Source organism: Sinocyclocheilus rhinocerous, unplaced genomic scaffold, assembly GCF_001515625.1.
Source record: "Sinocyclocheilus rhinocerous isolate Xijiao unplaced genomic scaffold, SAMN03320098_v1.1 scaffold1294, whole genome shotgun sequence".
In the NCBI taxonomy this organism is placed as follows: Eukaryota; Metazoa; Chordata; class Actinopteri; order Cypriniformes; family Cyprinidae; genus Sinocyclocheilus; species Sinocyclocheilus rhinocerous.
The window spans coordinates 1,029,709-1,055,356 of record NW_015656157.1 but is presented as its reverse complement, the minus strand read 5'-3'; the positions used below and the strand labels follow the sequence as shown (position 1 = coordinate 1,055,356).

The following is a 25,648-nucleotide window of genomic DNA, read 5'->3' as shown; positions in this document are numbered from 1 at the left end:
TTTTTAATTAGTTTAACAAAACTCAAATTGAATTCAGCTGGACACACTTTCCTGTTTATCCCAACAAATGGCCAAGCAAAGCGCACGATTATACATTTATATTATAAATTATACATTTTCTGAATTAAGTCTAGGGTGTACTCCTTTCTGCAATCCTTCATTTAAACAAAATTGGCTAATTTACTTATCTTACAGAAAATATTGGCATATATTTTGTTGTTTTTATTAAGTATATGTTTAATATGTTTCAATTTTGCCATGTTTCCATGAATTATATTAATGATCATTAAGAAAATACAACTTTTATATTTATTCAGAGGGGGTGTACTCATTTATGCTGTGCACTATAACTAGCCCATTGCGTTAAATATTTTTGGCACATTATACTGAAAAAAATAATTGCTTGCGCTAATGTGCTAATTTTGACAGCACTAATTATATATATATATATATATATATATATATATATAGTATTGTAATTTTCCACTAGAACTACCGACTGTAGCCAAAGCAAAATAAACTCATTTAACCTCTTCCAGGGCCCATATTTACAAAATATAGACTTCTGGGAATCCATACTCTGGTCTCATGAGACCAATTCAATCATTTCGGATCTAACAGCATCCAAAATGTTCTGGTGTTGCTAGAGGAGGAGTACAGAGAGAAGTGCTTGGTACCTACAGTGACGTTCAGTGGTAGTAAAGCTCTTCTATAGGGATGAATGAGTGCTGAAGGTATGAGGGAGTTGTGCTTTATCAACGCTGTCATGAATTCACACACCACTGTGTGATGTGATACAAAAACTTGAAACAGAAGATGCTACCCTCTTCTCATTCCCTGCATTGTTGTGCTTTTTTTTTTTTACATGACAATGAAGATATTCATTCTCCTGAGTTGAACATCCTTCAGTGGACATGTATTTCACTCAATCTTAACACTCTTGAGCTGCTGTGAGAGATTTTGTAGAGACGAGCTGAGCAACACTCCCCATTAAAGACCAGGGCATTTAAGGAGGTCGTCCTCCAGGAGTTAAACAGCACAGATGTGAAAATTTGTCATGAACTTGTACACTCAGTGCCAAGAAGGGTCAGAGCAGTATACTTTAAGTTCTGGAGGACATACTAAGTACTAGAATATTATACATTTTCTGAATTAAATCTAGGGTGTACTCATTTCTGCAATCCTTCATTTAAACAAAATTGGCTAATTTACTTATCTTACAGAAAATATTGGCATATATTTTGTTGTTTTTATTAAGTATATGTTTAATATGTTTCAATTTTGCCATGTTTCCATGAATTATATTAATGATCATTAAGAAAATACAACTTTTATATTTATTCAGAGGGGGTGTACTCATTTATGCTGTGCACTGTATAATGCTTTGTTTATTCTGCTTTGATTGTACAGTGCATAGCATTGACTGTAGTCCAGGGCCTAAATATCATATCGATGACAAACTGACTCGCTTTGAAAGAGACGGCACCCCTGCCTATTCCATACATGGCAGGATGGAAAGTCAAGGTAAGTTGGTTATTTCGAAGTGGCACTCTGTTGAAACGGTTCCTTATTTACTGGTCAATCAAACTACTTCATGTCGAAACCACCAGGAAACACTTCACTGGAATGAGTTGACTGAGTTTGACAGTTCCTAACCCTTGTTGTATCTGACATTTGCAGCATCTATCTTCTCCACCCCTGGACCAGGAGCATACAGTCCCTGCCTCTCTGTGCAGCATCCATTGCAAACCGTCATCCCACACCATGGGCTATCGAACACAGTATCGCTCCGTGGACACCATACCTGCCCCTAACAAATACACCCTCCCTTCTCTCATGGGCTCCAATGTTTTGACCAAAGCATCCAGTGCTAGTTACAGCATCTCTGGGAGATGCAAATCTGGGGGTCCATCTGAGGACTTATCTAAAACTCCAGGTCCTGGTAGATACAACCGCACAGATCCCAGTGTCTACCTCCCGAGGCAGCCGGCGTTCTCTATGCTGGGCAGACACGCTGCTGCAAGGGAGTCCACAGTGGTACCAGATCCTGGAAGTCGTAACCCAGAGAGAGTGACGGTGCACAAGTCCAGACCTCCTGCTTTCTCTTTAGGGATCAGGCACTCAGAGTTTGTGACCCCTTTAATAGTAGATTAGTGGTATTTTGAAGGGTATGTTTTTACATATAGGTTTTCTGTCTTTAGTTTGAAAAATTTCATTGCATGTTTAAAATGGTTTGCTATTTGTCTTATAATGAACTCTGATGTTCAGATGGAAATATTCAGCATTCTCACACCATTCGACCACTGAATTTCTATTACTGTTTTTGGTCGCTCAGAATCATTTAAAAATAAAATTATTTTTGTCTAAAAATAATTTGATCGAGATCATGCTTACAAAGAGCTATTTGTAGTCAATTAAATATTCTAAAAGTGAGCATATATATCAACTTTAACCATAATTTTAAGATTTTAAAAATTTCAGTGACTTATCAAGTGACTCCGAATTACTGGGGGGGAAAAAATACAAATAATTTTACAGAGCTCACATTTACAAAAAACAATTTCCATAGCCTTGTTTTTCTTACAAAGCTCTATATTATGGAATTATTATTATTATAATTAATTATTATAAGTATTATAATTATTTAAAATTCCCCCGGTTACAATTATCCTATTGTTATCGGTGCTTGAAAATCTGTGAACCTTTTAGAATTTTGTATTTCTGCATAAATATAACCCAAAAGAGACAAAAATGTATACGTTCTCATTTATTTATTCAGGAAAATGATCCAAGATTACATATCTGTGAGTGGCAAAAGTATGTGAATCTCTAAGATTAGCAGTTAATTTGATGTGGACAAACCAGAGGACTATTGGAGAAATGTTTTGTGGATGGATGAGACCACAATAGAACTTTTTGGTTTAAATAAGTGTTATGTTTGGAGAAAGAAAACACTACATTCCAGTATAAGAACCATATCTCATCTGTGAAACATGGTGGTGGTAGTATCATGGTTTGGACCTGTTTTGCTGCAGCTGGTCCAGGGCGGCTAACAATTATTAATGGAACAATGAATTCTGAATTATACCAGCAAATTCTAAAGGAAAATTTCAGGACATCTGTCCGAGAACTGAATGTCAAGAGAAAATGGGTCGTACAGCAAGACAATGACCCCAAGCACACAAGACGTTCTACCAAAGAATGGTTAAAGAAGAACAAAGTTAATGTTTTGGAACGGCCGAGTCAAAGTCCGGACTTTAATCCAATTGAAATGTTGCAGAAGGAGCTGATGCAAGCAGTTCATAGGAGGAAACCCACCAACATCAGAGTTGAAGCGGTTCTGTACTGAGAAATGGGCTCAAATTCCTACAAGCCGTTGTGCAGGACCGATCAGCAGTTACAAAAAACGTTTACCTGCAGTTATTGCTGCAAAAGGGGGTGACACCAGATACTGAAAGCAGAGATTCACATACTTTCGCCCTGCACAGATATGTAACACTGGATCAATGTTTTGGGTAATATTTATGCAAAAATATAGAAAATTCTAAGGGGCTCATAAACTTTTGTTCACACTGTATCATGCTCACAAAAAATCTTGCTGATAATTTTTACATTATACACTGTATAAGAGAAAAATATCAGCTAGATTTTTTTGAGTGTGATATCAATAAAAAAAAAAAATTCCTAGTGAGAACTCTGAATATTTGCTGTTGCTTTGCATAACATGCAAATATTCATCATGTACATTATTTAAAGCCATATTACACTGACTACAAATTAGAATGCAAGTGAGCTAATAAAAATAATATTTATTGATTTGTAAACGACAAAAGAGGAACAAACAAACGTTGACTGCTCAACATACAAAATGGAGATGTTAACAACAGCAGTTGAGCAACAGAAAGCATCGTAGTGTACAACAAAAACTATTCCTTCTATTCAGGACAGGGGCGATTACTAGACCTGAAACACCATCCAGCTTATTTTACGTAACTTAAGTGCAGATCTAAAGAAAACACTTTGGAGGATGCAGCCCGCTCCCCTCTATGCTCCTGTTGCCATCAGATCTCCGAATGAAAGGGGGATGGGAAGGAGTAACATTTCATTACCATAGATCTGCAAATAATAAAACTTATGTACAAATCACAACGTATGGAAAGAAATGCATGCATGGTCAGAGTCAACCAAGTAGTTTAACTTCCGATGACAATCTTGACATTTCATTCCTTGGGAAGCGGTCTTCGGAAAAGCAGAATGTGAGGTTCTGTACAGAAAGAGTGGGATTAAGGTTTAGAAGAATAACAGGCAGTTTTTGGATACATTTCATTCACCAGTTACAGAGCTGCTTACCTAGACAGTAACGTTAATTAAGCTGTCAAAGTAGGTTTTAAACACAGCCTTGGTCTCCAGGTATCTACTAACCTGGTTTATGGATCATGTAATGGATCCAGCCCTGACTTTGCTGGACTCCCAGTCCTCTCCATTCCTCCTCTGACATTAAATGGGAGGACGGCACCAGTTTGGAAAGCTGCTTGGGAAGCATAACATGTCTATGAGGAAGGAGAGGGACAACATGTTAGTTTGACTGACTAATATTTAATACTTAACAGCTCTTCAAACTGTTTGTCAGGCAATATGACGCTGTTCGGACGACAGAACTCGGAAAATACATTTTAAACAGACCGTCTTCAATCACTTGCGGATGTTTTAAAGATTTTTTTTAAAACTGACCCAGCCAAATGTCATTACAACGGTCATTATTAAGTGTCGCGTTAACTCGAAAGTGAAGTGAACCGTTAAACGAGTGAAATTCCTCACCTGTACTCGTATTCCTCGTCAGAATACTTGTCGGAATAGTAAATCTGCTTTTTCGATGAAGACATTGTGGTTAAATGCTAAAAACCAAAGTGAAATCTCCCCGGAAAGCTCGCTCACGGTGTTTTCTTGAGTGCGCCGCTTCAGTTTTGAACTCAAACGGTCCCTCGCTCGCTTCTGATAGGCTGAGTGAGCCGCTCTTCGTTTAGGCCCCGCCCCCTCCACGCACGCCTGCTGCGTTTGACAGCGCTAGTTCGATATTTACTGGCCTTGTTTTGTTTGTGTCCTTGTTTTTAATATAAGAAAATGTTTTTCTTTTCAACTGTAGAGCTTTTTTCTTTGTTCGTTTTATTTTTTTATGTAGGTGAGTTTAACCGTGTGAACATATAAGTGTGGGACAGAAGTGTGAAACCCAAGGGTGGTGTTTATGCTAAAGAGAGTGTGTTTTATATAGGCTAGTTAGACTATGCACTAATTTTCTTTGATGACCTTCTGTGATATATGACAGTGGTAAATGTGTTAACCTTTTCTTTACTCCAAAATGTCTTTGACAGCACTTTCGACATCAAATGATCAAACGGCAAATTATAGACTTCACATTATTAGTATTATCCTGGGTTTTACATAGCTATAACATTACAAATATACAGTAAACCAAAATACTTTTATTTTAAGGTCAAATACAAGTTTGTATTACAACAGAAAGTAATTTCGTCCGTCCCTCAGTTCATAAAAATCTTATTTTTCCAGTGGAAGTCTGAGGGGAATAGTATTTCACTGAAATAAACATTACAAAACACACTATTTCAAGTATAGTCATGATTTAAATGTCATATCTGTTCATATCAGACCAGTGTGATTATAAAATGACTATTAACTTTAACTCTGTCACAAGCATTTAAAGCCACCTAAAACTTCACACGAGAAGTGCAAGGATACTAGAAAATGATGTGACAAGATATTCACACGATACTGTTTGCAAAGAGCAAAACGCCGACGTAACACATAACTAAAAGTTTATCAAGCTAGAAAATGTGACCATGTGTTAAAAGGATGAGTTAAGCAACTCTTGTATGAAAGAAGTGCTTTAACAAGATTTCACCAAATCAAAAAGTTCCTGTTAGTATTTCAAGCTTTGTTCATGAAAAGTCGTGACAGGGTAAGTTATCTTTTTGAACGTTCGAAAATACAAAAATGACCACATTTCATATTGAGTCGTTTGAGGTGGCAGAAGTTTGCTCCATTTTTTTGCGTCTTTTTTTCCCCCTTTTTTTTTCAAATGGTATAACATTTAATGTCATGGCTGCTGATTTGACCACAGTGTTCCTGTGACCTTTTCAACGAGCACATATTGTTGCAGTACAAAATCAAGCAGAGCAGCAAGGCATCAGAAAGCCTCTTTACTGTCTGTATTTTATCTTTTAATGTTGTAGTCATCAGTTTATGTGTCAATATACGGCTTATTTGGTGCAGTATACATAGTGGTTTTTGGTGTCATGTTGTGTAGCCTATCCAGTGATCATACTTTCTCTGAACACATTTCTTCCACTGTTTTTTTTCTTTTTTTTCTCAGATTTATTCCTTTTTTATGTGGTACTCTATTGTTGTTTAAAAAAACAAATCAGGCTTGCTAGAACTTTAACCAAAGGTTAACTTCAGTGACTCTTTTGTTAATGAATTACAAAGTTTCCGTTTCACAAGTAACACGTAATACCTTTTGTTCAAGATGTGAATTCAAATGAGGAATGCGTTTGTGCATGTTTTAATGCTACGATATATAACAGTCTGTTAGAATAAAATATACATTTTATACTCTTAAACAATTCACGTCTTTCAGGAACTCTTAGCAGCTAGCATCAACCATTATTATCATCATTTTCATGTTTGGAAACACTTAAATGTATAGAGTGTTTAAGCATTTTGCAACTTCGCAAATATTGACATTTGTGTTAAGTGCATTAGACCAGAAAACCAGTAACTGATTGGGCATGTCATTGCAGGAGGTGTGTGATGGTGTGTGTTCCTGGTTTGGTTCAAGTGGTTTCTCTCACTCTCTGGGCTCAAACTTCACACCTCGCGACTCTTATGTGCTTTTAGCTTTCCTCTACATATAAATACATATTTTTGCATGTTTTCTTTGCTGCTTGATGTAGGGCTGGCATTGCAACCTGCAGCAGACAGCATTTGGTGAGTTATGATTGGCTTTCCTCTTTATCTATATTTTTAATCTTTAATCTCCACATTACTATATTTAGTAAAAAATCTAATAGTATTTTGTGATGCATTGCTACAAATGCTTTATATGAGGATGTGGTATGTGTCTGATATGTGGAAGATGTATTTTAATTTGGTGGTATTTTTAAGAAAATATTAATATAGCACCTTCATCCACGCTGACCACAATTTGATGTTTAATGTCATGATAATATGCTACAGCAGATTTTTTACAGGATATTCATGAATTAACTCAAATATTCTTGAGAAGTCACATAATAACGATTTTTTTTTTTTATTTAATTTAATTTTTTTACATTTTTTGTTAATATATGCTGTTAGCCTAATGATAATGCTGTAATCAATTAATATAGTATTAGTCTCAAAGTAAAAAAAAAAATCTGAAAATGTTTTAATTAAAAATAAAAAAAATCAATATCAAATAAAGAAAAATCAATGAAATGTGTTTAGATTCATATTAATGTACAATTGCACACATAATTTTACAAACCCTACTTTTTAAAATGAGTTAAAATAAAAAAATATATATAAAAATTAAATCCTAATTTTTTTTCAATGCTGTGAATGCTTGAGGCGGCAATGTACGCCTCGAAAAAATAAATATCAAATAAAAAGAAATCAATGAAATGTGTTTAGATTCATATTATTGTACAATTGCACATGTAATTTAAAAAACCCTACTTTTTTAAATAAGAGTTAAAATAAAAAAAATATATAAAAAATTTAAACCAAATTTTTTTTTTCAATGCTCTGAATGCTTGAGAGGTATGCAGACTTTTCAACAAAATAATATGTATAAATTAAGTTAATATTTTCTCTTGTGGAATATATGTAACTGTCTTATGTCAGAATGCTTCTGTGATAAAATGATTATATAATGGTTATGAAATGGTTATAAAATGATTTTTATGCTCTTATTAAATATATATATATATATATATATATATATATATATGTATATCTTGCAGTTTGGGATCTCACTGTACGCCTTGGTGAACCTCATGTCGAAGATCCCATCTATGTAGTTGATTTTAGAGAAGTGTGACAATTCATATTTAACTCCCTAAATCTACTTAATCTAAGATCTGAGATTAGATCAGATTAGATTAGACAGGTGCATCCTATGGGAAACAGTGAAATATGAAGAAAGGGTCAGAGTGCTCCAGAACTGAGCATTTATGGCTCCCGGAGGAGAACCAGACAGTAAATGAGTTAAGTAATATTGTTTTCTCTTTTTCTTCATTTGTCTTGCTTTTATGTTCTCCTCTGTGGTTTTGTTCATAACAAAGATATTGATCCAGACCGTGACCCTGAACGTGCACTCTCACTAATTGCTAATGGTCACGGTGACCCCATTCTTGAAGCTAAAATTACCCCAGCTACATGTGCAGTGTAACGAATGGAAAAAACAGCAAAATCTCTGCACAACACCTCTGAGAGGTCACCCAAGAGATGTTGATTTAGGAAAATGTAACACTTGAAAAAAAGGCACTTGTGAGTCATAAAGCAAGCTAAAGGCTTTGTCAACACCACAAAACTGAGGTTTCCACCAAAATAGTCTGTACACATAGGCAACGGTAACGGAATATAGAGTATTTTAGTGCTTCCTGTTTATTTGGCCTTGTGGAGTCTTTGCATTTACTTTTTTGGGCAGTTGCGAAAAAAGTGACGTCAGAGTAAAAGGAAGAGACTATTTGTCAAACAGGCACAGCGCCTTGCGCAAGTCCTTTAAATGTGACAACTCAGATGGTTTCTTGACTTCAACAGCGAGAGACAGACCAGAGACAGTCTCAAAAATTGTTTTATAATCCATACTGCAGCAATATGAAGAACTCCGTGTGAATGGAGAAGCCAGTTATGCTGTTGTGAGGTATTTAAAAAGTTCATTTATTATATAATAACTGGTGTAAATGATGCTTTGACATCTTGAGTACTCATATACTGTATGTATGCTGTGTATCATGTATCATGTATCTAAGTCGCTTTGGATAAAAGCGTCTGCTAAATGACTAAATGTAAATGTAAATATCAAGCTACTATCTGAGATGTTGTACAGTAGGTCTTTATTTTTTGCTTTAATTAATCATTGATGTCTATATAAATCCCAAAGAAAGCATTTCACTAGTGTAAATCCTGATCTGTGACATGAAAGGCAACAAATAATTAAAGCTATAAGCTCATTTCATGTTTTTAAAAAGATAGTTCACCCAAAAATGTATATTCTGTCATCATTTACTCACCCTCATGCCCTTCTTTCTTCTGTGGAACACAAAAGAAGATATTTCGAAGAATGTTAGGGCCCAGACAACATTGGACCTTAATGACTTTAAATATATGAAAAAAATTTTTTTTTAATTTTGGGGTGAACTTACCCTCTCTTCAAAAAGAAATTGTGTACCTATAAAACATCTACTATAATGTAACAAATTATTAGTGATAGCTACGGAGAAAGAGGTTTTTGCTGCCAAACAATGTAGTTACAACATTCACCAGCAGGGAATATCAGAGCTATGCTAACAAGCCAAAACTTCATCTCATGGCATAAACAGTGAAATGTGTCATTTATGCACTACTAGCCTCAACAAACAGAACTAGTAAAATAATTGATATTTTAGACTCACACCAGTATTTTCTTGTTGGGCCAGTTGTCGGGATGCTAAAAAAATAGTAATGTTTTGATAGCGCCAGTGTTTACACCTTTCTGAGGAATCAGCCTAAGCTGGGAAAGGAGAAAGTATGGTAGCTAGCTGCAGGACTGAATGGCTTTGTATGTATCAGATTGTGTGTAGGTTAATAAGTGCAAGATGCTATAAGGAGGTGCTCAGGCAGATGTGCATTAGCTAATGTTGCCTGAACGCAGCTGGGTTGGGCAGAGCTAATAGACAGACCATAACACTGACATCATCAAGAGAGTGGGGGAAGCTGGGCTGAGAGAGAAAGAGAGAGAGGGAATGAAGAAGAGAGGGAGGGATTAAGCAAGCCACAGTAAGGGACAGAGCAACTGTCAGAAAGCATAGAGAGACAGAGAGGACGCAGGGCTAGACTCAGTCCGCACAGAACCTTGTGGATTTCTCCTTTGCTTCCTCTGCATTTTTCCTTTTCCCTTTCCCTAGCCATCCCCCCTTCCCCTCCCTCTTCCCCACACTGTCCTCTCCGCTCTGGACCGCTCCTCCGGGCATGCTACTTAAGCCAAAGTATGGCCGCTTCCGGAACGACTCTGTGACCTCCTCCGACGACCTGATGCAGAGCCTAGCCATGAGCGGGAAGGTGGTGGCCACGCCGGTGGCCTCCTCGTCCACGCCTGGCTTGGAGCTGCCACCCCTGGAGACTGCTGCCCTTCCTCCGCCTTCGGCCCAGGTGCTGGCTGACTCACCCGGGCTGGACGGCGAGCAGGACAGCACCACCACTTTCTGCATGCTCATTCCTAAGATGCCCCATTGGAAGTTCTCCAATTCATTGCTCAGTCGTAGCCCGTCCAATAGCAGCTCCAGCTCCAATTCCAGCAAGGATTCCGGCAGGGCGCCTCCGACCAATAGTTCCCCTGCTGCGGCTTCAGGGGGGGCGGTTGCCGCCAGTGGTCCCGTGGCTAGTCTTGCAGCTGTGTTCAACTCCTGTGACCCTGTTTGTGTGGGCCCATGTTCCCTACAGGCCGCCAGGAGGCAGAGGGCCAGTCCAAGAGAGTCCAGCACAGGGGCCACTGAGGGGAGTCCTGGGAGCTTCAGGACCGGGATGAACCGGAGGACCAGGGTGGAGGGAATGTGGCTGGGAGATAACTTCACCCAGAAGGGCAGCTTCATCAACAAGCCCTCGCAGGGGTGGTTGCACCCAGACAAAAAGATCAGCAGCACGGGGGCTTCGTACATCGTCAGGGTGAGTCACCTACTTATCATCTCGAAATCTCACGTGCTTTCCGCCTAATGTTGTTTTGCAGCTCTGCAGCGGTGTCAACTCTGTAGCATTATCAATAGTCATTCATTTACATTCACTGCACCATCTTATGCAGCTCTGAAGAAGCTGAGAGCTATATGACTTGATATCCCCTTGCAGCTTACTGTATAAACAACTGCAACATCTTGTCCTTTCAGAAGCTGAGTTCAGGCAAAACTGCTTATGATATGAGAACAATGGGGCTCTATCCTCTGCAGTGTATTGGTTATGTCAGGGTGCAATTGCTTGAGGAGAAAGGAGGAATATATAATTTAATCCAGATATATTGCTTTGTGTGGTACAGCGACTGCATCAGAGCAGGGGGCAGGCGTGGGTATACAAACTGCAGATGTAAACAACTAAACTAGAATTGAAGGGAGGCGGAGGGGTGTCTTATTGTTTATGACTGAAGATGAGTGATGGCTGTTCATAAAATTTATATTTGATCCCAAGATGGACTTTTGTGCAATTCCTGAATTTTCCCTTCAATACAGATCCTTATTTGCATGTGTTTTCGCTTAGGAATAATAATGAAATTGCAATTAAAGTTAAGGCAGAATGTTCAATTTGACCTTTTTTTTTTAGCTCATGTTGAATATTAAAAACATTCAAAACTTATTCACAATATGCTTGATTCTTTGTTTACTTTTGCTAGAAATGTCTGTAATAACATTTTGACAATAGGCTAACCAACTACTAAAGGCTAACTACTCTTGCAGTTTGGTAGATGTTGTGGTTATAAGCCAGTATCTTCTGCTCTGGGCTGCATCTTGGTGAATCAAGGGTTACAAATGTTGGCAGACTATTTGACGTCAATAACAGCGATCCTCCCTCAACCCAGTTTCTCACCCCTCCACCCTGCACTCTCTTCCACCCAGCCGTGTGTTGTAACCACACGACCCTCTCTCCAACAGCCCAGACTAGGCCTGCGCACACTCCTTAATTGCATTACACTGGCACCATTCATTCGTTTATTCAATTACATTTAATCACAGTCATTTGTATCACATGTGTTGCAGAGGAAACAGGCATGGAGGGAGGGCTGTTAGGCAAATAACGCTGTGGCACATTGGTACACCACAAACAAAGAGGTTTTAGATTAGGCCTGCATTTTCTTTTATTGTTCATCTTACTGGGGCGATGAAATGCTAGCGGCTAGATACGTAAAAGCGTTCAAAGTCTTTTTTAAAAATACCAATCTGTATTTACATTGGTGAATAAGTTGTTTCTTCAAGATTAGACTAATTCGAGTCATTCCTAGATGAGAACAAAATAACTTTATAAGAACAGAAGACTACAAGAAACAGAAATTTAAAAGCAGCCCCCACAGATTTTGTAAGTTTCTCCTTTTATATAACCTCACTGGTCATTTCCTCCAGTGCAAACATTTCCTGTGCCTTCCCTGTCTTAGGTGTGAACTAGGTGAAATAGGTGTGATCAAGCGATTCAGTGATGTCACATGTTGTAGTGGTGGATGGTGTATTATTGTGATATATATATATTTTTTTGCTATGAGGAGAGTCAGTGAGGTCTTTGAGAAGAAGAGGAAGCATGAGAGTTTCGGTAAAATATAAAAGGAAGAAGTCTAATCACACTTGATTGAAGACTTCCCGCTGCCGGCTAATCTAGTTAAGATTTCTGCAATGGCTCGCTTGGAAAGAAATGGGCTGGTGTTAAGATATACTCTGGAAAAAAAAACAACTAAACTAACTAAAGGGACAGTACACCCAAGGTTATGTTATGTTATGTTATGTTATGTTATGTTATATTTATTTTGGACCCCATTGACTTTTATTGTATAACCAAGCAATTCTTTTTTTGTTTAAACAAATATCTTGTGTGTGTGTTCCAGAGAAGTAAGAAGAAAGGTTTAGAACAACATAAGTGTCAGTAAATGAGGAAATTTTCATTTTTGGGTGTACTGTCCCTTTAAGACAAAAGGAGTGAGTGCAGAAAGCGTGAATGTAGTGTTACAGCGACTGATCTATATTCATACAGTACAGTTTCAAATTCATAATCAGTTCTTGGGACTTCCCCAAAGCTCTCTTATATTTGTTGAAGAAGAAAACACAGAGGATGTTGATTTCAGGAACAAAAACAGCAAGAACTAGTGTCTTAAAGTTTTAGTTCACTCAGTAGTTCAAAATGAGTTCATTTACTCACCTTCATGTCATTCCAAACCTGTATGACTTTATTCTGTGGAACATACTCTGGAAGTCAATGGGCTCCAGTGCTGTAACCTATCCCTTTAAGTTAGTGCTTTACTCCAACTTATGTTTCTAACTGTAATGACTATGTAACCACTTTGACTCAACTGTAGGCCACATGATCTGTGCTTTGGGTCGAGGTGGGTGTAAGCCTCCGAAATCCTTTACCAAGCCTAAGACAACAAAAATGATCTGGGATTATCCTCTGTAAGCATCCGTAACCACAACACTGTTATTCAGACATACAGTGGTGTGAAAAAGTGTTGGCCCCCTTCCTGATTTCTTATTTGTGATGGTCTGGGGCTGTTTTGCTGCTTCAGGACCTGGAAGACTTGCTGTGATAAATGCTGTGTACCAAAAAATCCTGAAGGAGACTGTCCGGCCATCTGTTCATGACCTCAAGCTGAAGCGAACTTGGGTTCTGCAGCAGGACAATGATCCAAAACACACCAGCAAGTCCACCTCTGAACGGCTGAAGAAAAACAAAATGAAGACTTTGGAGTGGCCTAGTCAAAGTCCTGACCTGAATCCTATTGAGATGCTGTGGCAAGGCGGTTCATGCTCGAAAACCCTCCAATGTGGCTGAATTAAACCAATTCTGCATAGATGAGTGGACCAAAAATCCTCCACAGCGCTGTAACAGACTCATTGCAAGTTATCGCAAACGCTTGATTGCAGTTGTTGCTGCTAAGGGTGGCCCAACCAGTTATTAGGTTTAAGGGGGCAAACATTTTTTCACACAGGGCCATGTAGTTTTGGATTTTGTTTTCCCTTAATAATAAAAACCTTCATTTAAAAACTGCATGTTGTGTTCACTTGTGTTATCTTTTACTAATATTTAAATTTGTTTGATGATCTGAAACATTAAAGTGTGACAAACATGCAAAAAAATAAGAAATCAGGAAGGGGGCCAACACTTTTTCACACCACTGTATGTCGCACTGTCAATGTGGGGGTGGGCATCTTGCGCAATGTTCCTGCGACCCTTTTGAACGCATTAGTGAGTGACTAACTGCTAAATGGATATTCCCCTACACCTTCGTCAGAGCACTTTCCACATCCCAGAAGGGCCAGACTGCAGTAATACCTCTTACCCAGTCCACCCCCACCAGCCATGATGCGGTTATTGCCATCAATCTCCTTACACTTTGCAGTAATTACCTTCCCCAGCACAGCTATTATGCTGTCTTTTTCAGAACTGCTGAGAACAAGCTGTCTTGCTGAAATTATACACTTAGTATTTATCTGTAATTATGCGCCGTTACGCTAAAGGTGCGTATACAACACTGGATGCACCCTGCTGCCATGAATGTGCTTAAACTATCCTTGTGTGTGTGTGAGAGAGACAATTGTTGCTTTTGTTTTCAGCAACTAAATCATGGACTCTGGCTCTAGCCAACAGGAATTAGATTCATATTTCCATGAATCAATGTTGACCTCTGGGAAATTAAAACTAATTATTCTTTTCTTTTTTTTTTTGTTCTTTTTTATTTTGCAGTACATGGGCTGCATTGAGGTTCTGAAATCAATGAGATCTTTGGACTTCAGCACTAGGACACAAGTCACAAGGTAAAAGTGTTTTTTGTTTGGATTGCACTAAACCTAGATAAGTTTTAAGAACAATATTTTTAGTAGTTTCTTAGTTGTACACAAATACCCCTCCACACCCCCCAAAATGATGTTATTATTTTGGTTCACTCTGCTTATTGTTTTTTATTATTATTATATATATTTGTGTTTTATTACGCTCCTCACCTCTTTTTGTTTTGATTTGATTTGATTTGTTTTGCTTTTTGTTTTTGATTTTTGATTTTTGCTTTGCTGAGCTGAATCAATTTCCTTGATTTTTATTTTATTTTATTATTCTTTTTTTTTTAAATTTTCTTTTTGTTTATTTTACAATTTTCAAACTTTTTATTTTAGAATTTTCTAACTATTATAACTCGCAATTTTATTTTATTTTATTATTTTATTTTATTTGATGTTGCTCTGTTTATTTCATATGTATTTGTTTTATTATTTTCTTTGCTTTGTTTATTTTAGCGTTTTCTAATTTTTTAAAATCACAAATATCTCAGCTTCCATGTTTGTAACTTTTTGTTTAGTTTTGTTTTGTTTTTGAGAATGATTTTGAATGTTTTCTGTTTATAAATTGACGAATGAACATTATGCTATTTTTGAGTGATATACTTTCCACAGAAGCAATAGATTATCATTTTGCAGCTCATTTTTGGTGTGCCAAATCATGTTTGCATGTATGTAAGTGTGCATTCATTCATATGTCAGCAAGCTTGCATTAGTTCTTATGTATATATTTATTTATGTGTGTAGAAGCATGTGCATTCTTGTAGGGGACAGTGGGGTGGAGCTCCAGATTCCCAAGGGCAACAGCGGAGTCCGTCTCCCTGCCCTTGCTCATCGATCAGTAGTAACCCGAACCCCACGGCCCACGATGGGCTTAAAGTGGAGATAGCACAGGCGAGATGGAGACGGAGTGACACAGCCGTGTATTATTAACCGCTCCCACTAATGACTGAGGAGGCCTACTGGGGCCCAAGATGATGCAGACTGCATGGGGTGGAGTTAGAGTTGATAAACACGGAGGACTGGAGAAGAGTGATTGTTTTGAGTAGAGAGTGGCAGTCTGTTATGACATTATAATGGTTATAATGGGAATGCTTGGAACAGGCTGCATATTTAGCCAGAATCTATTTTGCAGCAGAAACGGATGGCTTGTAAATCAGCTGATTTGCGGCGCTCCGGGGAAAGAGGGAGTGTGGGTGGGCTCTCTCATTTGTCATTGTCATGTAGTGTGGCCAGTGAGCTATTTTTTATAAGATCCAAGAAGCAAAACACACACAGGCGCATAATCTTGCAACAAAAACACCCAAATGCAAATTATTAAAATAACACTTTGAACTGCAAATCTTTCCCTGAAAAGTCCTTGGCACTTTTAAAATATTAATGGGTTATTTGATAGTACGCTGGTGTTTCGAAGTCACTCAGCTGCTGTTGACCTCGCAACCCATGTGCCCCTGTGCCCCTGTGCCAAACGCTCCACAGTCATTGATATGGTTTCACAAATGACACAGTTTTGATTAGACGTGTTTAGGTGTACATCACTATTGCCAAGGTTTAGGGGTTTTCAAAAGTGTTTTCAACAATTTTAGAATTCGTTTTTTTGTTTTGTTTTGGTTTTATTTTGTTTTGTTTTGTTTGGTTTGCTTTATTGCAGTTTTTGCTCTGTTTAATTTACATACATGTATGTATTTGTTTGTTTGTTTAATTATTTATTGCATTTTGGTTGGTTTTGCCTTTTTTTCTTTGCTTTGTTTCTTTGTTTTTTATTATTATTATCTGTTTATTATTTTATGCACTTAAAATACACTGAGTCCCTCTTTATTGACCTGGTTTGAATAAGCATTATTCTTAGACTCACACTCATTCCTCATTCATTTTCAAACTGTGGTCACACTGATACACATGGGAAATTGTTTATTATGGGTTTTCCAGATATGTGAGATTGCGATATCTGGTAATACCACTCTAATAGTTCTCTTTATCTTTGTAAATGTGTGTGTGAACACAGGGAGTCCATCAACAGGTTGTGTGAAGTTGTACCCGGAGGAAAAGCTGCCTGGAAGAAGAAAGTAAGAGAGAAAATGGTCATTGTCTTGTAATTTTTTTTTATTATTAAGCGTAAATCATGAAAATGTAGTGACATTCAAATGTTTGTTTTGCTGCCCATTTTAGGCCACCAATAAAAACCTCCAGTCTATCATGGGGAAGAGTAACCTGCGTTTTGCTGGAATGAGCATCGGTGTCAACATCTCCATTGACGGCTTGAGTCTACTCGTCCCCACCACACGACAGGTTGGCCTCCAAATCATATCAGAACAAACAACTTTTCTCACTTGTGTAGCTTTGGAAAGTTTGATTCATTTTAATGATTTAGTTGGTTTGGATGAATAGATTCAGATTTGTTCATAAATGATTCACTGAATCAAGTTCCTCTGCAGCACTGTAGTAAAGAGTTCTATGTTTTGACTAAGCTGCTTAAAGGGGTCATATGATGTTGCTAAAAAGAACAACAACAAGCGCTACTCTACACTGCTCAAAACTCGCATTTGATTCATCAGTGGCAAATTCTTTAAATATGAAGACGTACTTACAGTCTGTGAGTCAGAACAGCCGGCATTGTAGTCTACTCTACCAGGATCAGGAAACAGTCCTCCATAACAGCGAGAATAAAGTTACGCCTTCTTTCTTTGTGTGAACATTTGGGTGGTGTTATGCAAATCTTCCCACATCGTGACATAGACATGTGGGGGCGTGTTTAAACGAGGCGTTTTAGGAGGGCATGGACCAGTCTTAACTTTTATAAAGAATATCTCTTTGGGTTTGAGACTTTAGTCTTTGCAACTTTAGGGATCTTATCTATTCACGAACAGCTTGTAACACTCCAAAGAGAAAGGAAAACTTGAAATAACATCATATGACCCCTTTAAATTTAGTTATACATTTGTCGGTTAAGTCTGACTAATTGAGTTAATTAATCGAAACCCTAACTGCTTTTGTGCCAGAAAATTAGGGCTCGGATTAAATTATGAAATATATTATTGGATAGTTATTTATTTAAAAAGATATTGCCCCTTTATGTAGCTTCAGAACTCTTGTAGTTCCTTGACAGATAAATTTTTTTTATAAGTGCTGAATATTGATTTGAATTGAAACACCACATCTTCTCACTCTCATCTCTTTACGTAGGTGATTGCCCATCACCCCATGCAGTCCATATCTTTCGCCTCTGGTGGAGACTCGGTGAGGCCTCTTCTGCATGTTTAATGCCTCTTCTTTCTGCTCTTATCATTTTCCTCTCCATTAACAAATGCTACCTGATTCTCACTCTGATTTCATCTTGTGTTGCAGGATACACCAGATTACGTCGCTTATGTAGCCAAAGACCCTGTCAATCAAAGAGGTATTTTTATATTAATTATTAGATTAATTTTTAAATACATTTTATTTGTATGCGTATTAATTTTTTTATTTATATATACATTTTTTAAATATTTTATTCATTTTATATTTGATTGTTCATGCATATTATGCAAAGAATCCTATTTCAATTTGATTTTCTGTCTTGTTTGTGTTACATATTATTTTGGCTAGATTTCTCACATGTGAACAATGTTACATTTTTCTCGTCCCTCTAGCATGTCACATCCTGGAGTGCTGTGACGGTCTCGCCCAGAATGTGATCAGTACCATCGGCCAGGCCTTCGAACTGCAGTTCAAACAGTACCTACACAGCCCGCCCAAAGCCATTCCCACCATGGATAGGTGAGATTCACATAATTTCGCATAAACCATATTGTCTGTTTGGGCTTCTGAATGCATCACAACATGAAAATGATGGTAGTTCCTAGTTTCACCTGCAGTTAATGTTGAGCTTCAGATCTGAGCAGCTTTCGCAAGGTTGAAACAGGATACACACGGCTTGTGTTTCATATAGCCATCCTGTTTTGATTCCAGGCCGTTATTTAAAGCTAAATTCATTTAAGGGGCTCTCAGAAACCACACGACTGCTCAGTGTCACATCAGTAATGGATAATTTCTTTCATTTTGGTCTGTTTCAAATCATAGTTGTTGCATGTGCTTTCTTGTCTTTAATATAAACTGTGTTCCAAAACACAGTGGGCTGCCTTGTAGTCTTCTTCCCTATATAGGCAGCATCCTAACCAAAATAGAAGTAATGTGACTCATGTGAACCGCTCTACTTAGGTAACAGTTCTGTGTGCTGTTAGCATGTTGCTAAGCTAACAATATCAAAATCTAACGGTGCGGTCACATTAGTGAAATTTCACAGACAAAAAAATGTCTATTGTAATCAGTGTAGCAATGTATAAAGCACATCTCACACAAAAGTCACTTTCAAACTAAGCAGCTTTCTGTTGGTTAATTTGGTGAATTTGCGTGACCAACTTGAACCCGTGGGGAAATCATTCACCCTCACACGAAATTCCCAATTGCTATTAAAATGACTGGATTTTGCTCACTCAGAACAACGGCAGATGTCACCTCAGCTTTAAGTAGCTACTACTAGATAAACTGTTTTCTGTTACCGAATTAAAATATATTTATGATTTATATATTCATATTAAATATACATTTATTTTTTCACTGATCACTAAGATGCTAAATAGCTTTATTTAATGGTTAGGACCATACGAACAGAGGAGTCGGCATGGGGTGATGACGAGGAATCATCTGAGCACGATTACTACAACAGCATACCAGGAAAGGAGCCTCCTGTTGGGGGAGTGGTGGACTCTAGGCTCAGGCCTCCTGCGGGCCTACTGGGTCACGTCCATACGCAACCACAGAGCAAAACCGCTCAGGTAAACTTTATTATGTAGACTTTATTATAGATGTCTGTGGATTTTATTGCTGCCTTTATGTGTGTCATGAACAGCATGAAGTGGTTTGTGGTTTGTGGAGAGAATTCACTAAGGCTGGTCTTAATAAACTTCTTTAGAGTGTTGTTAGCATAATGCTTATTGCTTCAGGCAAATATCTATCTATCTATTTATCATCATCATCTTTATATATTTATATATACAAGTGTGCTGTACTCATGCCTGGAACAAAGCCTGATCTCAGACCTGTGCTTATTTTTTTCAGGTGGGGTCACCGGCCAAAAGAGATGCAGGCAGCCTCCCTGCCACCCACTTGTGTTATGAAGTGCACTGGGACAGCTCAAGTGAGACGCCTGGTGGTTAATCATCAGTATTATGTTACTCGTCTGATGTTTTGGTGCTTTGAAGTGATTTCTGAGCCTTTGACTGGGTCTGATATTCCAGATGTTCCCTACTAATTGCTTAGTTAATTACACTCTTAAAAATAAAGGTTCCAAAAGAGGATCTTTGCAGCAATGCCATAGAAAAGGGGTGTCCAAACCTGTTCCTGAAGGGCCATAGAAAAACCATTTTGGTTCCCCAAAGAATCTTTCAGCGAACAGTCCTTAAAAGAACCATTTTTTTTCTTTGTGTGAGGATCATTTTAATAATCTGAAGAACCTTTATCCACTTAAAGAAACTTTTTTTGCATCAGAAAGGTTCTATAGATGTTAAAGGTTCTCCATGGATACATTAATGCTAATAAAGAACCTTTATTTTGAAGAGTTTAGTTATCTGTTTATTTTTCTTTGGTCACTTTTGTAGGTTTGACTTCCGATGGTTACCTGCGAGCAGACGGCCATCCTCCAGGTAGCCGCAATTATGAGGAACACCTGTACGTAAACACCCAGAATCTGGACAACAAGGAGACCTTAGCGGATGCCCGAGGAGGACGTAGACCCGACAGTCCAAAGAAAGACATTTTTGATATGAGTGAGTCCACAACAAATGACTGTATTATCAGAATATATATGTTTGATTAATGTGTTCAAGTCATTTCATCCTACAAATCCTACTGTTTTTAACCTCACAGGACCGTTTGAGGACGCCCTGCGTCTACACGAGGCCAGTGGAGTTTGTGTATTGGAGGACAAGTGGCCGAGTCCCCCACGGCGCCGGGCCCCCGTGGCCCCCACAGAGGACCAGCTGCGGCGGGAGATGTGGTATCACGGCCGCATGAGCCGCAGGGACGCAGAGAATCTGCTGGGCCGAGATGGAGATTTTCTGGTGCGGGACAGCGCCACTAACCCGGGCCAGTATGTGCTGACTGGGATGCAGTGTGGGCTTCCCAAACATCTGCTGTTGGTGGATCCTGAAGGAGTGGTGAGTGGTGCTTCAAGCTCAGTTTTCATACTGTAGATTTTGATGAGGAGCTAGTTTGATGTCAAAGTTGGGTTTCCAGGGGTGTTTCCCAACTCACAATATAATCAATGAAACCCCCAAGTTCTCTTCAAAAGGAGGATCAGGGGTATGGTGTAAAGGTATGTGGAATCAAAGTATATTTTGCAACTGGTATGAAAGCAATCCAGACTGATTCGCAAATTAATGACTATTAATGAGTGCTTGACTGTCATAATTCTGTTGGTGATGATAATAATAATAATATTAATAAATGTTAATATTTATATAGCAATTATATTATTTTAGAAAAACAAAACAAAATAAAAAATAACAAAAATATGGCAGATGAAAATGCTGAAGAGTGAAAAATAAAAAAAGAGGAATTTTTATTATTATTGCTAAAAAAAATTTTTTTTGAATAGCACATACATAATACAGCAATAAGGTCAGTGAAAATAAAGTTGAAATAATATTTAATTTAAATATTTATCTAATAATTTAATATTTAATTGATGAATGAACAGATACATGTGCTAAAAATGAAAGTGAAAAATTAAAAAATAGTTAAAAATAATTTAAAACAAAAGAAAATTTTATTATTATTATGAAAAAGTTGAGTTCGCAAAGCCAAATAATCAAACTTTGAACCATCAAACCAATTATGAAAACACCCTTAAACCACAAGAATTCACATTTTACTTATATGATCTGTTTTTCATTTTCATTTCATTTTTCATTAGGTTCGGACTAAAGACATGCTTTTCGAGAGCATCAGCCACCTGATCAACTACCACCTGACAAACAAGCTGCCGATTGTTGCTGCAGAGAGCGAGTTACACCTCCAGCAGGTGGTCTGCAGAAAGAACTGACCTCCATTTGAAGCCCATATAGAGTACATGGTAAGAGGTTTGTGGTATGTTTCTATAGATTATCAAAGCTTTTTGGTTGGGTGATTTATAGTATTGTTTTTTTTTTTTTAGGGTGCATAGCCGTCACCTGTGCCGCCAATCTAGAGGCCCAATAACACTATTGCCTTAAACAGACTCTGAGCTTCCACTGGGACATGTGGGATATCGCTGTTCCTTCGGCACTGACCACAAACAGCTTTCAGCATGTCTTGCTCAATCAACACCTTCTTCAACAGAGAAGACCCCAACTGAGAGTTTGGCATTGGGAAATAAAGTGCTTGTGATCACTGAGTTTCCCAGCAGACTGTTCTTGGCATTGCCTGAAATGTGAACTTAGGAGAAACACATAAGACAAACCATCTTATCCTTTACATCCATACGAGCACTCGTCGTCAGTGAGCTGTTTCTAAATGTGATGTATTGAGTAACCGTGGCTCTGATCTTCTCTGATGGTCACCTCTGAGACTTTGGACATCATTGTGTTGTGCATACCAACGGTTTGCTCTCAGGATTCAGTATTTGTTAAGGACGTTATATAAAGCTCATAAGCTCAGTCGCACTAATGCAGTCGTGTCAAATGCACATGTTTAATTTATGAACTCGGGACCAAATGTTTGGGTCGTTCTCATGTGATATTGCCCTTTTTTAAAACTTAGTGATTCAGACATGCATTATACTTCACAAATATTCCATTTCTCTTCTGTGTTTAGTCACAAACAAATGCCCACAATGTGCACAGTTTCGTTTAAAGGTGCATTCAGTAATTTGGTGCCAATAAAAAAAAAAAAAAATCAAATAAAAACGGTCACATTAGCAAAACATAAGATTAAAAAACAAAGAAGGTCTGCTGTCCGTTATCAATAGTGTAGTGATGGATGAAGCACCGCTTATTCAGAGGTCACTTCCAAACTAAGCAGCTTTTTTTGTTAAATGTGGCGAATTTGCAACCGTACAAACTTGAATCAGATGCGAAATCTGCGCTGGGAAATATTTAGCCTCAGCGTGTGGTCACGTTTGCCAAGGTTCAGCGAATTTTCATAGGTGAAGTACAGTCATTTCAATAGGAATCCATTCACCTGATCAACTACCACCTGACAAACAAGCTGCCAATTTACGTAACAATCTTGAATACGATGCAAAATTTCCATGGGGAAATGTTTCACCTCAAGGTGCGAGACATTTACCAAAGTTCGCCAAAATTAGCGGGCGAAATCTAGTCATTTCAATAGGAATCTGTACGATCAGGAATTTCATGTGAGAGTGTAATGGTGTGTGCACACCAAAAGCGAAGTGAATTTAGGTTACTCACTCTAGATTACACGCGGGGTGTTTTTTGCATTATTTGCGCGAATATAAACATAATAATGCTCTCCTCCATTTTCTGATACAACCAGACGTATCAAACCAGACATGTCAATAAACTCTTCGCTGATTGGCTTGCGCGACAACGCATAATGCTAATTTCCCGCTCAAAAATTTTTCAACTTTTGCGGAAGATGCAACTGAGCAGCAATTTGCGAATTGAACAGCAAATTGCGAATTCACATCTATTTGCGTCTTTTCATTGATTTTCTATGTAATCTACTCGCCCAAATAATTATATTCATTTAAATTCGTGCACACATTTCCCCACATGGGTTTCTGGTCATGCAGATTGACCAACAAAAAACTGCTTGGTTTAAAAATGACTTATGTGCTTCATACATCTCTACGCTATTGACAATCATAAATTTTTCCCACAAAATTTTGGTACTAATTCATTAATGCGTCCCTCATGCAAAATTCCATACTGCACTGATTCTTATGCAGATGACTGCAATTTTGATGTTCAATGTGAACACACCCTAAAATGTGAGAGAATCCTCACAATCCTATAGATATGCTAGTAGCGAAGTGTAGTCTGGTGACGCGAAGAGTGAAAATTAGACAATTAAACGTATTATTGTGTTCTCCCAGTGAAGACAACAGAAGAATTCCTACCTGTACGACCAAAGAAAAAAAACAAGTGCAAACCATGTTGACATACACAAAGTGGAAAGATTTGATGACAAGAAAAAGCACTTAACACCATTGTGGCTAAGTACACGAACAGCAATGCTAGCACTAGCTAGCTACTGAATGCACCTTCAAAGTCCTCATATATATACTTTTGCTGTTGATCTGGACACAAAAGTCAACCACAAACATTTTTATACATTTCAATAAGTAGTTTGTAATGTCAAACCATCTTATTTCAACCTAAAAGCTGCTTTCTGAAGAAACCTGCCTCTATAAATGTTCAAATATTCTGGTTATATAAAAAGAAGAGTTTGACTCACTACAGTGTATAAAGAAACTAATTTTCTTTGTCTTCCCCACTATCCAAAAAGAAGATTCCAGTGCCTTAAATATTTTTATTTTTTACTTCAAAAACGTCCTTCCACTTACTTGGGGTTTATTCATTCTTACTGCATCCTAGTTTCACTTATGAAGCTCTTGTGTAAAGTATGTCAGCAGCTGAATTTGGAATAACATACTGCTCTTACATTTTCAGCAATATTAGGATATGGCAGAAATAGGAGGAATAGTGAGTCAGGGTTTAGCCAGTTAGCAAATTTCAGTTAGTGCCTACTGGTAGATGCTGCAGCTGTACCATTTGGGTCCAAAAAGCATCTTTATCCACTGACAACCATTTAAAAGTAGCCATGAGTTTTTGCAAACAACATATAAATCACCAATATTTCAAAACACATACTTACAGGGCTCTTGCTCCAGTCTAGCAACTGACATTGAGATAAATGGGAATGTTAACGGATAACTTTCTCCAGGTATTCTAGACCACCTTGCCACCACTAAAAACCACTTACTTCACTTTCTTAGGATGTTGTTCCTCTATGCTCTAAAAGCATTCTCAATAAAACTGAACAGGAAGGGGAAAGTACAAGGAAATGTTTGGTTTATTTTTAAAGGGACAGTACTCCCAAAATGAAAATGTTGTCATTGTTTAAAAGATGCGAGACTTGCAATGCTGGTCACGAGTCATATGGATTACTTTTATAATGCTTTTTGTCTTTTTTGAGAGCTTAGCATTGTACACTACCATTCAAAAGTTTGTGGTCAATGATATTTATTTATTATGCTTTTAAAAGAAGTCTCACCAAGGCTGCATTTATTTGATCAAAATTACAATAAAACAGTAACATTGTGAAATGTTATTACAGTTTAAAATAACTCTTTTCTATTTTAATACATGTATAAATTTAATTTATTCCTGTGATTTAAAGCTGCATTTTCATCATTACTCCAGTCTTCAGTGTCACATGATCCTTCAGAAATAATTTTTATATACTGATTTTGGGTTCAAGAAACATTTCTTGTTATTATCAATGTTGAAACCAGTTGTGCTGCCTAATATTTTTGTGGAAACCATAATACATTTTTTCAGAATTCTTTGTTGAATAGATAATTCAAAATAATACAAATTTTTGAAGTTTAAATCTTTTGCAACATTACAAATGTCTTTACTGTCACTTTTGATCAATTTAATGCATCCTTGCTTAAAGTATAATTTCTTTCCAAAAAAAAATCATCAACTTTTGAATGGTAGTAGTGTATCACCATCCACTTTCATTGTATGGAAAAGAGCAACTTGGACATTCTGCCAAGCATCTTTTGTTTTTTAACAGAAGAAAGAATAATACAGGTTCAATCGACATGACACATTTGAATTTTTACATGAAATATTACTCTGATTAGAAAAAGAAAGGAAACCTGTACT

At 37.6% G+C, this 25,648-nt stretch overlaps 2 protein-coding genes and 1 pseudogene across 3 annotated transcripts; 2 read left to right on the top strand and 1 right to left on the bottom strand.

The window, feature by feature from the left end:
* The window catches only part of LOC107719568 (outer dense fiber protein 3-like protein 2), a 4,857-nt pseudogene extending 2,703 nt beyond the window's left edge, over positions 1-2,154 (top strand).
* Positions 2,155-3,841: 1,687 nt separating this feature from the next.
* On the bottom strand, positions 3,842-5,035 carry LOC107719566 (cyclin-dependent kinases regulatory subunit 1-like). Its single transcript, XM_016527014.1, has 3 exons — positions 4,819-5,035; positions 4,423-4,550; positions 3,842-4,264 (listed from the first exon to the last, which is right to left on the bottom strand). The coding sequence occupies exons 1-3, from the start codon at positions 4,881-4,883 to the stop codon at positions 4,221-4,223; spliced, it is 237 nt and encodes a 78-aa protein (XP_016382500.1). The 5' UTR covers positions 4,884-5,035; the 3' UTR covers positions 3,842-4,220.
* LOC107719564 (SHC-transforming protein 2-like) lies at positions 4,499-22,702 on the top strand. 2 transcript variants are annotated; one of them, XM_016527010.1, is made up of 16 exons: positions 4,499-4,575; positions 6,969-7,002; positions 8,871-8,920; positions 10,164-10,920; positions 14,683-14,753; positions 16,774-16,834; positions 16,938-17,057; positions 17,952-18,005; positions 18,114-18,165; positions 18,401-18,527; positions 19,408-19,585; positions 19,869-19,947; positions 20,408-20,575; positions 20,676-20,965; positions 21,724-21,882; positions 21,964-22,702. In XM_016527010.1, exons 1-15 carry the CDS (start codon positions 4,502-4,504, stop codon positions 21,850-21,852), a joined length of 2,244 nt encoding a protein of 747 aa, XP_016382496.1. In that variant the 5' UTR covers positions 4,499-4,501; the 3' UTR covers positions 21,853-21,882; positions 21,964-22,702. The 2 variants fall into 2 exon arrangements, with proteins under 2 accessions (XP_016382496.1, XP_016382495.1); XM_016527009.1 differs by having other exon boundaries at positions 8,868-8,920; positions 21,724-21,889.
* Positions 22,703-25,648: the final 2,946 nt, after the last annotated feature.